Consider the following 14,765-nt stretch of genomic DNA (forward strand, 5'->3'; position numbering starts at 1 on the left):
CACACAACGGGAAGAACCGAGTTGTGTTCAACTGTTCTTTCACCTATAGGGACCAGAACCTGAACGAGCTACTATTGTCAGGCCCCAACCTAGGTGCCTCCCTTCTGGGTGTCCTGTTGCAGTTTAGAGAACACACCATTGCTGTCAGCAGTGACATAAAGGGAATGTTCCACCAGGTCAGACTGCTGCCTGAAGACCGGCCTCTGTTGCACTTTCTCTGGCGGGATCTGTAAAGGGACTCCCAACCCAGTGTGTACGAGTGGCAGGTCCTTCCCTTTGGGACTACTTGTTCACCATGCTGTGCAATATATGCTCTGCAGAGGCATGTGCACGATCACAGCTACCATGGGGACAAAGTCCGTGAGTCCATCGAGAAGCACTTCTACGTGGACAACTGGCTACAGAGTTTCCCTTCTCCGGACATGGCCAAGGAAGTCATCGACAAGCTAAGAGGTCTATTGTTGGAGGGAGGGTTCGAACTGCGCCAGTGGGCAAGCAGCGCACCAGATGTCATCAGCCACCTGCCTCAGAATATAAAGTCAGAGAGCACTGAACAGTTGCTAAACCACACAGATATGGACCCACAAGAACCTGCCCTGGGGCTACGATGGTTATGCCACTCAGACATGCTGCGCTACAAGTCAAGGATACTTAAGTGCTCCCCTCCCACCATGAGGAACATTTATAGTTAAGAGTACTGGCAAGTCAGTACGACCCCATAGGATTCCTCACGCCATTCACTACAAGGGCCAAAGTGATCGTTCAGCAGCTATGGGAGAAGAAGCGGGAGTGGGACGACCCCCTACTGCCGGGAGACCTGCAAGTTTGGGAAGATGAGCTGCAGCACCTGGACAACATCAGACTGCATCGCTGCTATGTGAGCTCGGCCCTGGACCACATAGCCAGTAAGCGGGAGGTGCACATCTTCTGCGACGCATCACAACATGCATATGGTAGTGTGGGATACCTGCGCACAGAAGATGCAGAAGGACACGTTGAAGTGGCCTTCCTGACAGCCCGGTCTAGAGTGGCTCCCAAGCGTCAGCTTTCCATTCCTCGGCTGGAGTTGTGCGCTGCCCTCACTGGCGCTCAGCTTGCGAACCTGCTGAGTAGAGAGCTCACGTTGGAGGTATCCAGAGTGGTCATGTGGACTGACTCCACTACTGTCCTTGCCTGGATCAAGTCTGAGTCCTGCCACTTTAAGGTGTTTGTGGGGACCCGCATCGCTGAAATTCAGGAGTTGACGGACAGCCAGGCTTGGCACTATGTGGAAACGTCAGAGAACCCAGCGGATGATCTTACTTGGGGGGAAAAACTGCAGGACCTTACTAGTGAGAATCATTGGGCCAATGGACCCCTGTTCCTGAAGCTGCCACCTGACCAATGGCCTGCTCATCCAGTCACGGAAAGTGAAGACATCGCTGAAGAGAGGCGCAAGCCCACAACCTGTCTCGCTGCTATGGTAACCGCCATAAACCACTCCCTACCTGATGCTCAGCAGTTTAACAGCTTCAGCGAACTTGTGAAAGCGACCGCAAAGTATCTTCTGGGGGCGCCTGTTAATGCTGGTAAGAGTCCAACAGCAGAGGACTTCAAGGAGGCGGAACTCACAGTCCTGAGGTCCGCCCAACAAGACAGCTTTCCCGACGAAGTCCAGTGCCTAGCATCTGGGAAAGCAGTCCCTTCAAACAGCTGCTTGATCACACTGGCTCCAGAGTATGATGCAACGCTTCAATTGATACGTGTGGGTGTGGGTGGCTGTCAGGATTTGGAGAACGATATGATCCACCCCATAGTCTTGGATCCACGTCATACTGTGACCAAGTTACTCATCCAACAGGTTGATAGTGACCTGAAACACCCAGGTGCAGAGCGGCTCTTTGCTGAGCTGAGAAGGAAATTCTGGATTCTCCGTGGATGTGAGGCTATAAGGAGAGAGCAGCGCTCATGCCCTGAATGTCAATGATGGAGAGCCCAACCAGTCAATCCCAAGATGGCGGACCTGCCCCCTGCTCGGCTCAGGCTTCAACAGCCAGCCTTTTACTCGACAGGGATTGATTGCTTCGGCCCTCTGCAGGTCAAAGTAGGACGTCGGAGTGAGAAACGCTGGGGCCTGCTCTTCAAATGTCTAACGACAAGAGCGGTCCACATTGAAGTGCTGTGTAGCATCAGCACAGACGCCTTCCTGATGGCGCTGAGGAGATTCATCTCCCGTCGTGGGAAACCGGCGGAGTTGCTTTCGGACCAAGGCACCAATTTCCGAGGTGGGGACAGGGAACTGCAAGAAGCTTTCAAAGCCCTGCATCCTTCACTACAAACTCAGCTGGCAGAGCACCAGATAAAGTTCTGCTTCAACCCACCAAGTGCTCCCCACTTCGGAGGCTCCTGGGAGCGTGAGATCAGGTCTATCAAGATTGCCCTGTCAGCCACCCTGGGCTCACAGGTCGTCAGTGGAGAAGTGCTGAACACTGTCCTGATTGAGATTGAGGGTATTCTCAACTCCAAGCCCTTAAGCTACGTGTCATCCGATGTAGCAGACCCAGATCCAGTAACCCCAATCTGTTGCTGATGGGGCGGCCAGACCCCTCGCTACCTCAGGCCGTGTACCATGACTCGGAGCTGCTTGGCCGTCGCCACTGGAGGGCCTGTCAAGTGCTGTCTGACCGCTTTTGGGCACAGTTCCTGCGTCACTACTTGCCAACACTGCAAACCCGGTCCAAGTGGCAGTCAGATACAGCCCCTCTTCAGCTGGGCACCGTGATGATGATCGTTGATCCTCAACTGCCTAGAGCATCGTGGCCCATTGGGAAAATTAGCAAGGTGTTCCCTGGGGCCGACGGCCTGATTCGCACAGTGGAGATTAAAGTCAGGGACCGTTCCTACATCCGACCTGTGAGTCGTCTCAACAGACTCCCAGCCGTTCCTGAAGAGGATACACAACGAAAGACTTGATACTGCAAATTTGCTTGGGGCAAATTTGGGGGCGGCTGTTTTAAAGGACACTATAGAACTGGCTATTTTAGGGCCCAGCCACTAGGGGCGCTGTCGCAGACTCGGCCGCTTAGGGTCTACTGTTCTCTATGGTAGTGAGTGAGAGCAGTATGAGTCAGACATAATTTCATCTGTTCAGGTTAGATGTTCCACACAGAGAGACAGTTTGCCCAAAGTTTACATTCCTGTGTGTGCGTCCAGAGAAATGTAAGACACGATGTTTATTTACCGGATGTATTGTTCTCTTTATGTTTCTGTTGTTATGGTGTTTATAAATAGCAGTAGAAGACGTAGTTTACCAGCGATTACCATATATGCCGGACAGTCTGTTACTTTCACTTTCGTTAGCTTGTAAATTTAGTTGCTAAAGCTAAATTGTAATCCACAGGATATGCAGCTATTTAATAGCATGATAAGTGAACTATTGTTAACACTGTATTGTTTGCCTTTCAGAACCACACACACACCCCAAACATACACACACACCCCAAACATACACACACACCCCAAACATACACACACACCCCAAACATACTAACACACATACACACATGCAAGTGTGTCTTGGATTAAAGAGCAGCAAACTGAACTTCTGTCTCCAGCATCATCATTCAGACCAAGAGTTGGGGGAAATAGGGAGAGCATTCTAACAGATGCACACTCCGCGATTGCAACCTTGAGTAACCAGCCTGTTATCATAGAGCCTCTGCAACAGCGACAGAGGAGGGATCCTTCTCCCAGGATGGACAGAATGCAATAGATATCATGTGTACAGAATGAACAACATGACAGAGTTATAACACATTCAATGTATATGACATAAATGATTAATATAATCACAGTAGTAAGCAGAGTAACGATGGAGAAAATTAAGATTACTTATAATAATAATAATAAAAGCAGCAATGACTAGTAGAATTAAAATAAGTCACAGCAGGAGGCACGACCATGGTCCAGGTACCACTACGATTCATGGAAACCTGCGAAGCGAGAAAGCAAAAAGGGCTTCAGGGTAGAAGCAAAGCCAATAAGCGTAATGGTACAGGGAATAGTAATAGTAATGTGACTAGTAGTAATAATGGTAGTAGCAGTGGGTGTCAGCAGGGCCACAGCAGGAGGCACGACCACAGTCCAGATATAACCCAGATTCATGGAAACCTACGAGGCGAGAAAGCACAAGGACTCCGGGGAAGAAGCAAAGTCAGTAATGTGCATTAATAAGAGATTAATACATAAAGATGGAGGGAGAGAAGAGGAGAGAGGAGCTCAATGTATCCTAGGTAGTCCCCCGGCTGTCTAGGCATACAGCAGCATATCTAGGGGCTGGACCAAGGCGAACCTGAACCAGCCCTAACTATAAGCGCTATCAAAAAGGAAGGTCTGAAGCCTACTCTTAAAGTGGTGAGTGTGTCTGCCCCCAGACTGAAACTGGAACCTGGTTCCACAGAAGAGGAGCCTGATAACTCAAGGCTCTGGCTCCCATCCTACTTTTATATACTCTAGGAACCACAAGTAACCCCGCATTGATGGAGCGAAGCTCTCTAGTTGGGTAATATGGTTAGAGCTTTGTAGGTGAGTAGAAGAATTTTAAATTCTATTCTTGATTTAACTGGGAGACAGTGCAGAGAAGCTAATACCGGAGTAATATGATCTATTTTCTTAGTTTTTGTTAGAACACGTGCTGCAGCATTCTGGATCAACTGTAGAGATTTAACCCTCCTGTTAAGTTCATTTGTCAGGAACAGCAATGATGTTCCCGGGTCAATGTGACCCGGTGCATGTTTATTCATCCAAAAGTTGTCAGAAACCAAAAAATCCTAATAAACATAGTTTGTACATCAATACCAACTTCATAACTAACAATTCAATCACTATTTAGTGGAATGGAGTTATCCACCCCTCACAGATCATAGTTCCATTAGGATAATTCACTCTTTTTCATGAAAAATACATGTTCAAACTATTTTTAGGTACATTGGACAAACCTAGATACAAATTGCATTAGTCTTCCATAATAGGTTTTTTTTATTTTTTAAATTGTACATTTCGAAACTTTCTTTTTTTCATGGGGTGATGTAGATAAATAGAGACCACAATGAACGAGGTGTGTGTATGTGTGTGTGTGTGTATCTGTGTCTACACAGCACACGAGTGACCTGTCGTCACGGTGTGCTTTGTGCAAATACATTTTGCACATGTTGCACATGTTGTGCTCGTCTTGATGCTCAGATCTGTTTTTTGAGTCACTGCCATCCTGGTGGGGCCTGGCAATGTCTTTATAATGTTTTCGGCAGACAGTCTTAACTGACGTATATATGGTGAGGATGACCACTGTATTTCACCTTTTTTGAATAGAAATATAAATGCAATATAAAAATAAAAGTTGCAAATATATGATATGAACCATTTTTATTTTTAACGTTGATTACACTAATTAAGGCAAGTAGAAGAAATTTCATACTGAAAAAGTACTTTAAAATATTTTTTTCTAGATTTTCAAACTTTGAAACGGGTCAATTTGACCGGCAACATAACAGGAGGGTTAAGAGACTTATTAGAGCAGCCTGATAATAACGAATTGCAGTAATCTAGTTTAGAGGTAACAAATGCATGAACTAGTTTTTCTGCATCGATTTGAGACAATCAATACTTTGAGACAAACATTATACTTTTTACTTTTTCTGACTCTGATGAAGACACACTTGGCTTCAGAACGTTAGTCTTCTGATAAAGTTTATTGCCTTAAATCCATTTGCTCAAGTATACTTTTGACCAAAGTGCTGAAGTCTCTCCTGATTGCACTTTTCATATTTCATATGCTGACCTAATGTATTTACCCGATCAGCAAATAATCCAGAAGTGGATGTCATGCTTTGCTAACCAGTGAACTGTTATTCCAATACTTTATTTTCTTAAGTTGCAGAAGGCAATAGTGTACATAAATATATGAATGTAAGATTTTACAGATTACTTTAAACTTAGCATAGTATGACAGTGGCTTTTTCTTCTCAGAGGAGAGAGTGAGGCTCTCAGACAGCCTGAAGAAGCAGCACTCTCTGGGTTAACAGTTGACTCAACTTCCCCGACCTGTGAACTTGAATTTGTAGTCTTTGAATACAAACCTTTGCTCCACTGAAAGTTTGGTCTGTGCTGCTAATATGATTGTACCTTCTGAAACTCAAGTGATTGTATTCACTACCATACTTGAGCTCATTGGTCATCACAATGTCATTGTGTTTTTACTGTTGTAGTTTGCTGAAGAAGTTTTAATTGACAACATCTGAACTGAACATAAAACTCACATGGAGCTTGATAATGTTTAGTAGGCACATTTTACACTTTAAAGAAGAAAAAATACTAAAGTAAGTCTATTTAAATGCAAGCTAGAAGAAGGTAAGAGATAATGGGGAAATAATTTGTATCTTGCTGAAGAGCATTGCCTTTGCGTCACATGTTACCATGCATATCTTTACCAGGTGCATTCATAAACGTCTAGTGCTTATAGCTGTAAGAGACATTTTAAAATCGCTTTCATGCTGACAGTCGTGTGAAAGTATTTAAGTGAGTATAATACATTAATTACAAGTGTTTTGTTCAAGGGCTTTGAGTACCTGTTTGTGCTTTGTTTCTTTATTAAATGGTGCTGAGTTTACATTACCACTGAGGCATTTCAGCGTGTTTCAACATTTGTGATATATTTGTTAACACACTGGAGCACTGTTACATTAATGTAGCTTCACATAATAGGAGATGTACAGCAGACACTGAGAAAAACTGAATTATTGAGACCATGTCGAATGCATGCCAAATTCTCATCCACTATAGTTCACTGTGATACATAATTTCTGCGTCAATAGTATTCAGTGTCTTGATGTTGTTTGCTAACATTGCTGTAACATTGTATTCTTTTTTGAAAATGCCAAATCGTCACTTTTTTATGACCAGAATACATTTGGATTCCTAAAAATATATTTAATAGAAAAAATATTTACAGTGAATTCGGCTTGAACCTACAAGCAACGCTAGGGAGTTAATGACAGTTACATATCTCATGATGCAGTGCATAACTAATTGGGACACAGCCAGTAGAACAGTCGGCATGTGCTTGGGTACACATCCAAAAACAATGTCAAACAAGGGAAGCAAACAAAGCAAGGACAACTCTTTCACTCCATATTATGACGTTACAGCCTGCGTTGCATTATGCTTAAGTATTTAATTTGATCTATAACTGCTTCATAGTTTTCTCCTCAACAATGCTGTTTGCATTGTAAATTTGTATTACTTGCTGGTGCATGGTACAAACAGCAGCTTACTCACCAATGCAGACACACAAAACGGACAGACTTGTGCCAAAAGAGCACTTGCAAATTGCATTAAAGAACTAACGTTAGATAATAGTCTAAATATGTGTAAAAAGTTATTTGTGGCAGATTTGAGGTTTTTCTTCTTTTGTATTTCATTAATCACCCCACAACCCAAAACTGTATAAAACATGTAACAAATAATGAATAGTTAACATATACAGCAAATTCTCAATAAATAAAAAAAGGAGATTAATTCTACCCATTTTAATAGTGAACTTGGTTATCATATATCCATATAAATAATCACCCTAATGTTTATACAGTATAGCTAAAGAAGTAAAGCTGTTTGTGTGCTGAAATTGTTACATGTACACATCTTTTATAACTCCCTGGTATCAAGAGCAGCTTCCTCACCAATGCACAAACCCAAAACAAACAAACAAACAAACTCATGCAGACCGTTTATTGTTGAGATAAACTAACTTAGGGCATACAAGGTCAGCCACTTGTTAAAAGAAGGTTTACTTGTGGCCTGATATTATGCCACTGATGTTATTGTCTCTGTGATCCCTCTTTTATTTCCATTATTTCAAGTTCACATAGTGAGTTTTCTTGGTCAGTAATAAGAAAGGAAGTGACAATAGTGTTGATAAACCCCTGGACCAAAAAGCAGTATTAAACATAGTGCAAATGGTGCCTGTCCCTATTTATGGCCCATCTGTGTGTCCGCATGTTCCATTTTCTTGAATCACTAAGTGGCATTTTGAAGCCGGAACAATCATGACACATTACATTACCATGAATCCTAAATGAATAACAACACACCTTTACTGAATCTGGTAGAACAAGACGTGCAATAAATATCAGGACAAACTGACAAATGGTTGGGAAATTAACAGAATCTAGATCGTGTGGATGTCTTAAATTTGGTGCAAAAACAACATGGCTTTTATATGACAATATTAATGTCATATCAGTTGAAAGACATAAACCTCATAGATGCTGAGTAAATGAGCAACAAAGACGCATATTTACAAATCATTACACATTGACACGTTGAACACACCGACTAACAGGTCTAACCTACTATGTTAGAATGTATCACACATTTATAATATGTATAGTATTTGTGGTGTGGGTTACTAAAAGTGTTTGGGAACTGTAATGTAGATTGGTGTCAGGAAACTTAATTTAAGGTAAGGTCTTTGAGAGGTTTTAAGAAGAAATTGACAAGAACAAAGTTGGAAAATAATTTGCTTATCTATCAATAGAAACTGATGTTTAGACAAAGAAGCCAAAGTACATGTGGAACTTTGAAAGTGATCTTTATTGGACTGTATACCATGACAAAACCTGTGAAGATTAAAACAAAACAATTGTTCAAATAATGAGAAACCAGATAGGCTGGTTTATTAATATCATCTAGTTCTATCAAATGTTTCATGAATGAATGAACACACTGCGAAAACACTAGCAAAAAACACACCAAGCTTATTTTAAACACCCGTAAAATCATTGGAATTTCAATTCCCGTCAACCAATATTAAACTAAGATAAAACAATTGACAGAAAACTTTAAGATATATTAAAGAAGAAGAAGAAAAAAAGTAATCATTAAAAATAAAATGTATCTGAGATATCATAGTGGACTGGTGACTAAAACCAGTACCGTGGAAACCCTAGCGTCCCTGGTTTGAATCCAACTAGGGACTTTCTTGCATGACAGCCCGCTCTAACCCCCCACACATTTTCTGTCTGCATCTTTTATCAATTAAAAGCAAAAATGCGCAACCAAATATTGAAAAACCTAAAATCTCTATGCATTGAATTCACAACAAGCTAATTCAAAGAACATATCAAAACAACACAGAGAACATGGATTAAATGGCCTGACAAAAATGGTTGAGATCAATCCAGAGGCCTACTGGCTCTAATCAGTGAGCCCGCGGGACTCTTCAGTTGGTAATCAGCTGTGCAGCACTAATGTAATTAAAAACATTGTTAGCATTATTCAGAACAGCTCCATCCTGAGGAATTATGTAGATATTTTAACAACAGTTTTTACCAGATTAGTGGTTTTCTTCATCTGGGCTTCCTTCAATCCTTTGAGGTGGTTCCTCACCATCTCAAGCTCCTTTGTAACGTCTAATAAAACCAAAAACATAATGTTTACATCAAGTTCGCTTTTAATTACACTATTACTATTATAATAATAATAATCAATCCTTTATTAGTCCCACAATGGGGAAATTATTTCTCTGCATTTAACCCATCCCGGAGGAGCAGTGGGCTGCAATGAAGCGCCCGGGGAGCAACTTGGGGTTAGGTGTCTGGCTCAAGGACACCTCGGCATGTTGCCGGTAGAGGGGTTTGAACCACCAACCTTGATGGTTACGGGACAAGCGCTCTACCTCATGTGCCACAGCCGCCCCATCGGAAATAAGTTGGCTTATTCAGTTGAATCAAATATTTTGAGTATTTTTTTGATTATCATGTTTTTATCCTGCTATGTTGCCTTCACCTGGGATTGAGACACCATCATTCTTGAGCGACAGCTCGATTGACTCCTGCATTGTTTTTTCCAGATCCTTCAAGATGTAGCTCTAAATTAACATAAAAATCTTTATCACTCACAGCCAAAATATGCCTAAAACTAATAACAAAAGCTGAATGTTTGTGAAAGTGCCTGCAGTGTTTTAGTAGAAAAAGCAGCATTCAAAAAGATGAAAATTCCACTTGATTATATATACGATGACTGAAATTGCAGATAAAGATAAGCAGCACCAACACATGTTTTACTATATCCTCATTGTACAACGTATTATAAAATGTTACAAACCATCAAGTCCCTCAGCTGGTTCAACATAACAACTTTAGCTTTCTGAAACATGACGTCCTTTGACCCATGTACGTGCTTCACAATAGTGGCCCTCATGTTTTGCAGCATCCCTGTTCCTCTAATTTGTTTTGCATCTACAAAAAAAGAGAAAACTTTAGTCAATTACATTTGATCATAATTACATTCTGCAGTATCACAATGAATAATGTGCATTTTTATAGTGTCAGGTTATATATATATCATGATCTTATATCATACCATTGTAGCATTCCTGCATGGCTGTCTGAATCGTTTCCGTCAGACTGCTGTAAATCGTTTTCTTACGATCGCGGATGATTTTGTTGAGTTTCGTTTTCATCTTTTCTTCCTATGAGAGAGAATATGAAGCATAAAGCAACATATTTTAACTAAAATCAAGGTAATACAGAAATAAGGTTCATCTTTTCCTTTTCTTCCCCCAGTTTTCACCTGATTATCACCTGAATAAATACAATATTTAAACAGATTTACACACCCAAGACCTGCTTTCCACCAGGTGAGGGGGCACATATATATTTTTTTCCACTGATGTCAGACTACCTCAAAAACTTCAGTATGTTGTCATGAATATGGGCAGGGTCATCAACTTTGACTGAACATGAGACAATAAATGAAATATATACATATTTATATAACATATATATAATATATCTTTATTATATATTTAGAGATATATTTCATTTATTGTCTCATGTTTAGTCTTCATTTCAGTCCTCAATCACAAACTTGATGTTTGGGTTGATTTGCTCACCCTTCTGCTTAAGCCCCTCTGACCTGGCATTATTGCTTGATAATGAACTAATTGCACTATTCTCATCTCTTACCTCTGTAATGAGAAATTTCAGTTGCAGCTCGACATCTTTGTACTCTGCCTTCTCGATCATCTTCTTCGTGCCAAGTGAAAACGAATTCAGGACGCCATTGAATGGTTTTCCTTCATTTCTGAAACATGTTATCAAGTTGAAATGTTTCATAAACGCAGAATTGTCAAGGTTCTATTTTAATAATTGAATTTCTATGTATGTATTACATTGCATAATTTGTATTACTGTATAATGTAGAATTTGTTAATTCTACACATTGTCCATAGTTTGTAAAATTAGCCAACACAGGTTTTTATGTCTTTATTAAGTCATTTCTTACGGGAAGGTCTTCTTGAATTTTTCATCAATGCTCTCAGTCAGGCATGCAGATAACTTCATATTGAGGTTTGTTTTTTTGTAGATCCCATTGTGCTGTACTATAGCCTTCAGGGTCCTGTGGAAACCAATATCTGACTTATTCTGAAAAAAGACACAAAAAAACGCCAACACATTTTTAAGACATTTATATGAAGTGCAAAATCTGTTGTAATGAAGTAGTTATAATTCAAATACGTACAGGATGTATGACCGACTTCAAGACTTTTTCCCATGAACTTTTTGATTTTTCAACCCCCTCACTGAGGCTTTTTTCGAAAGCCTGATAGGTCTCTTCCATGGGTTCCCTGATTTTACCAAGTTCATCCTTCATCTTTTGTTTAAGGACTGTGCAAACAGCTGTCTTTATGTCAGCCTGAAATCAACAACAACACATTCAGTATTTAAAGCAATGAAACTATACTGCTATTTGACTGGGCCTTCTTAATTTATTCATATATAAACAAAATTCAGTAGATTTTGGGTTAGACCACCCTTTAATTAAGGTCGTTATGCAGCCTCTCTGAAGAAAAAGAAATTCAGGAAAACAACTAAATTGATTGCTCAAACGTATGTATGGGTGACATTACATGTAAGAAGTGTGTCTTTGACTTTCGCATGTTTTCACATTATTTTCTGTCAATATAAATGATGATTTAAGACAAAGAAAGAGAATTTATTACTTGATCTTACCCCTTCTCTACGGCTGGCCCCTTGAATCAGAGAGAGAATCCCAAGAGCTCCAGACACATAGTTTAACGTCTCTGAGTGACTGTCATTGAGATTCTGCAGAAATTTCTGAAGTTTGGGTATTTCTGTAAAAAAATGCATCTCTTACATAGCATCTTACATAGTTACACAACATATTTAATAATGTGCTCTCATATTGAGACTTCACCTACCAGTGTCATCTTTATGTAGAAGTTTCTTTTTTAGAAACTCTTTGGAGCTCACTGTGAACACTTTGAAACTTTCATCACTGAAATGTTTCTGAAAAGAAAAACGTTCTGATATTAAGGCATGCTTACATTTGTAGACAATCTTTGTGTTAAACTTTCTGTCAGTCTATAAAACTCACCTTAACCGTGTGTAGTTTGCTGAATTCTTTTCTCACTTCTTTCTTTGCTTGATCGTTTGTTTTCAATATGACATCACGAACATCAGCTGGTGAACTAAATGTAAATATTTGCATTAATTGGCACCTCATACAGTATTTGGCGAACTGAAACCTCAGATTCAAATTTTTTTGCATCCAGAATAAAATGACAAATTATCTTTGTTAAAAAATGTAATCCACCATTTATATTGAAACATGCAAAACTTTATTTTACAGGTCCATGATCTGCTATGAAGTTTTCTGGAAAGAACGATGTAATTTTGAAACCTTAGAGACAAAGTTATAGACTACTATTTCAATTTAGTTAGTTGTGTTGAGTGTATAAGCAGTTATTGAGTTCTAAAGTAAATTCCTTGATCATAACTGACTAAAACCAATGACAGCATTTAAAATGACTATAAAATTAGATAATCTACTCGCTGGTGGTCTTATTTTCTTATGTACGTCATGTAGAGGAATCAGTATTGTTATTGAGACTGTTTCATAACCACTTAAAAGTTCCTCACAGTAACTTTAATGTATAGGTATTTTTACTTTTGGCATCTTAAATCACTTACCGATCTTCTGAATCTTCAATATGATCAGACTTGGTGCAGATAAAGTGAATATGCCGACACTCGCCAGCATTTCCCATGAAGCTACTGGCACTTTTCAGGATCTCCCAGGCTTCTTTATCTGACGCAGCTCGATTTATGTCAGTCACAATCCACACAGTGGAACAACTTCCAACGACCTGAAGGGTCAAGACAGCAAGTTATTATGATGATTATTTGTACTTTGTAATAACATGATGTCACAGTTTGCAGATATCACAGAATAAACAATAAACAGCATTGCATGTGATAAATTACCTGTTGCCACATCTTGTCTCTGCCCTTGTTACGGTCCCCATTTCCAGGAAGGTCAACAATTGTGACATGCTTAAGAAGATCATTATTTGGCACCCTGATAGTGACACACTTCACTAGTGGCCAATACCACCTCTTCACTTCTCCATCTTTTGGGTCGCTTCTTGTGTATTTGACTAATTTCGCAGATAGCTCTTTAGCCTGCAGTAAATAATGAAATGAGATTAAGACAACATGAGGGGATTTAATTTATATGTACATACTGCAAATTCAAACTGCTTTACAAATTGCACAAACAATTTCAAACAGGAAAATATAAAAAAGAAGAGCGATTAAGAAACCCTATCACTGAAACAACAAAAGCAAAAAGCTTAATTTGGATAAACAAATATTAAATACTAAACCGGAAGTGTATACAAGACTGTTTAAGTTGATCAATATCAGATTTTGACAGCCTAAAATGATCTAGGTCATAACAAGTAAGTTTATCATCGAAGGCCTAATGCAGCTTCCCTGTGTTTCATGTTGACTCTTGAACCCAGTCTGATGATTTAGTTTACATGAAGATTCATATGGATAGAACATGTAAGAAACATAATTTTATTTAGTTACTGGTATACAAACTTCTTTAACATTATTCTACAAAGGGTACATTTGATATAGGTTTGTAGTTATCGAAGACGGGTGGATCAAGGTCAATCTTTGTTTGTTGATCTACCGTTGAACTAAACCAACCTGGAAAGGTTAGACAGTATGCATGTTACATAAACTTCAATAACATTTCACTCTGTCAGACAGACAAAAGGGCTTCTTATTAAGTGATTAAGATTTTCTATTACGATTTTTACTCTCACTTACTGTTTCGCCTGTCAATTTCTTCCTCTTGGAACGTTGAAATTCTGGGATCTCTTCGAAATATTTGCCATCCATGAGGTCTTCACGAGATTCTTTTCTCCAGTCTTCTCCATACAGTGCTGACAGCTTTTCAACAATATCCCGACAATCATCGTCATCTTCTGGGTCACTTTCCTGATCTGAATTATCCCCAAGGAAGTTTAACAGGAACCACACCTCATCGGTCCACTCCTAAATAAAATTTGAAAATAACTTTTAACTCCGTTAAATTAAATGGTATGCTATGTAATCAACAATGTATTTTTTCAGCCACATCAAACATTTTTAAACAGCTTAAAATAAACAAACATATTAAGCTGATTTTACCTCTTCTGTAATGAACTCAATGTATGCCTCATACTTTGAGTTCTGCATGCTATCCTCCACTTTAATCATGACTGAGGTACATGCACTGACTCTTCCAGAGGGCAAGAGATTCTTCACTCCAATGACGGCATTTATCAAAGAGCTCTTTCCAGCCCCGCTTTTGCCAAAGACACCGACCATCTCCCTCTTGTCTGTCTCCAAACCACTGATTTCTTTCCTGTTGTA

The 14,765-nt window shown here is 39.8% G+C and overlaps 1 protein-coding gene across 1 annotated transcript; it reads right to left on the reverse strand.

The window, feature by feature from the left end:
- Positions 1–8,622: 8,622 nt before the first annotated feature.
- LOC129116892 (nuclear GTPase SLIP-GC-like) lies at positions 8,623–14,524 on the reverse strand. The gene is made up of 15 exons (XM_054627555.1): positions 14,519–14,524; positions 14,178–14,405; positions 13,323–13,520; positions 13,029–13,204; positions 12,433–12,526; positions 12,257–12,344; positions 12,048–12,169; positions 11,557–11,730; positions 11,320–11,453; positions 11,001–11,118; positions 10,396–10,504; positions 10,138–10,271; positions 9,820–9,901; positions 9,364–9,443; positions 8,623–9,278 (listed from the first exon to the last, which is right to left on the reverse strand). Exons 1-15 carry the CDS (start codon positions 14,522–14,524, stop codon positions 9,207–9,209), a joined length of 1,815 nt encoding a protein of 604 aa, XP_054483530.1. The 3' UTR covers positions 8,623–9,206.
- Positions 14,525–14,765: the final 241 nt, after the last annotated feature.

Source organism: Anoplopoma fimbria, unplaced genomic scaffold (genome assembly GCF_027596085.1).
Source record: "Anoplopoma fimbria isolate UVic2021 breed Golden Eagle Sablefish unplaced genomic scaffold, Afim_UVic_2022 Un_contig_9269_pilon_pilon, whole genome shotgun sequence".
Taxonomy (NCBI): domain Eukaryota; kingdom Metazoa; phylum Chordata; class Actinopteri; order Perciformes; family Anoplopomatidae; genus Anoplopoma; species Anoplopoma fimbria.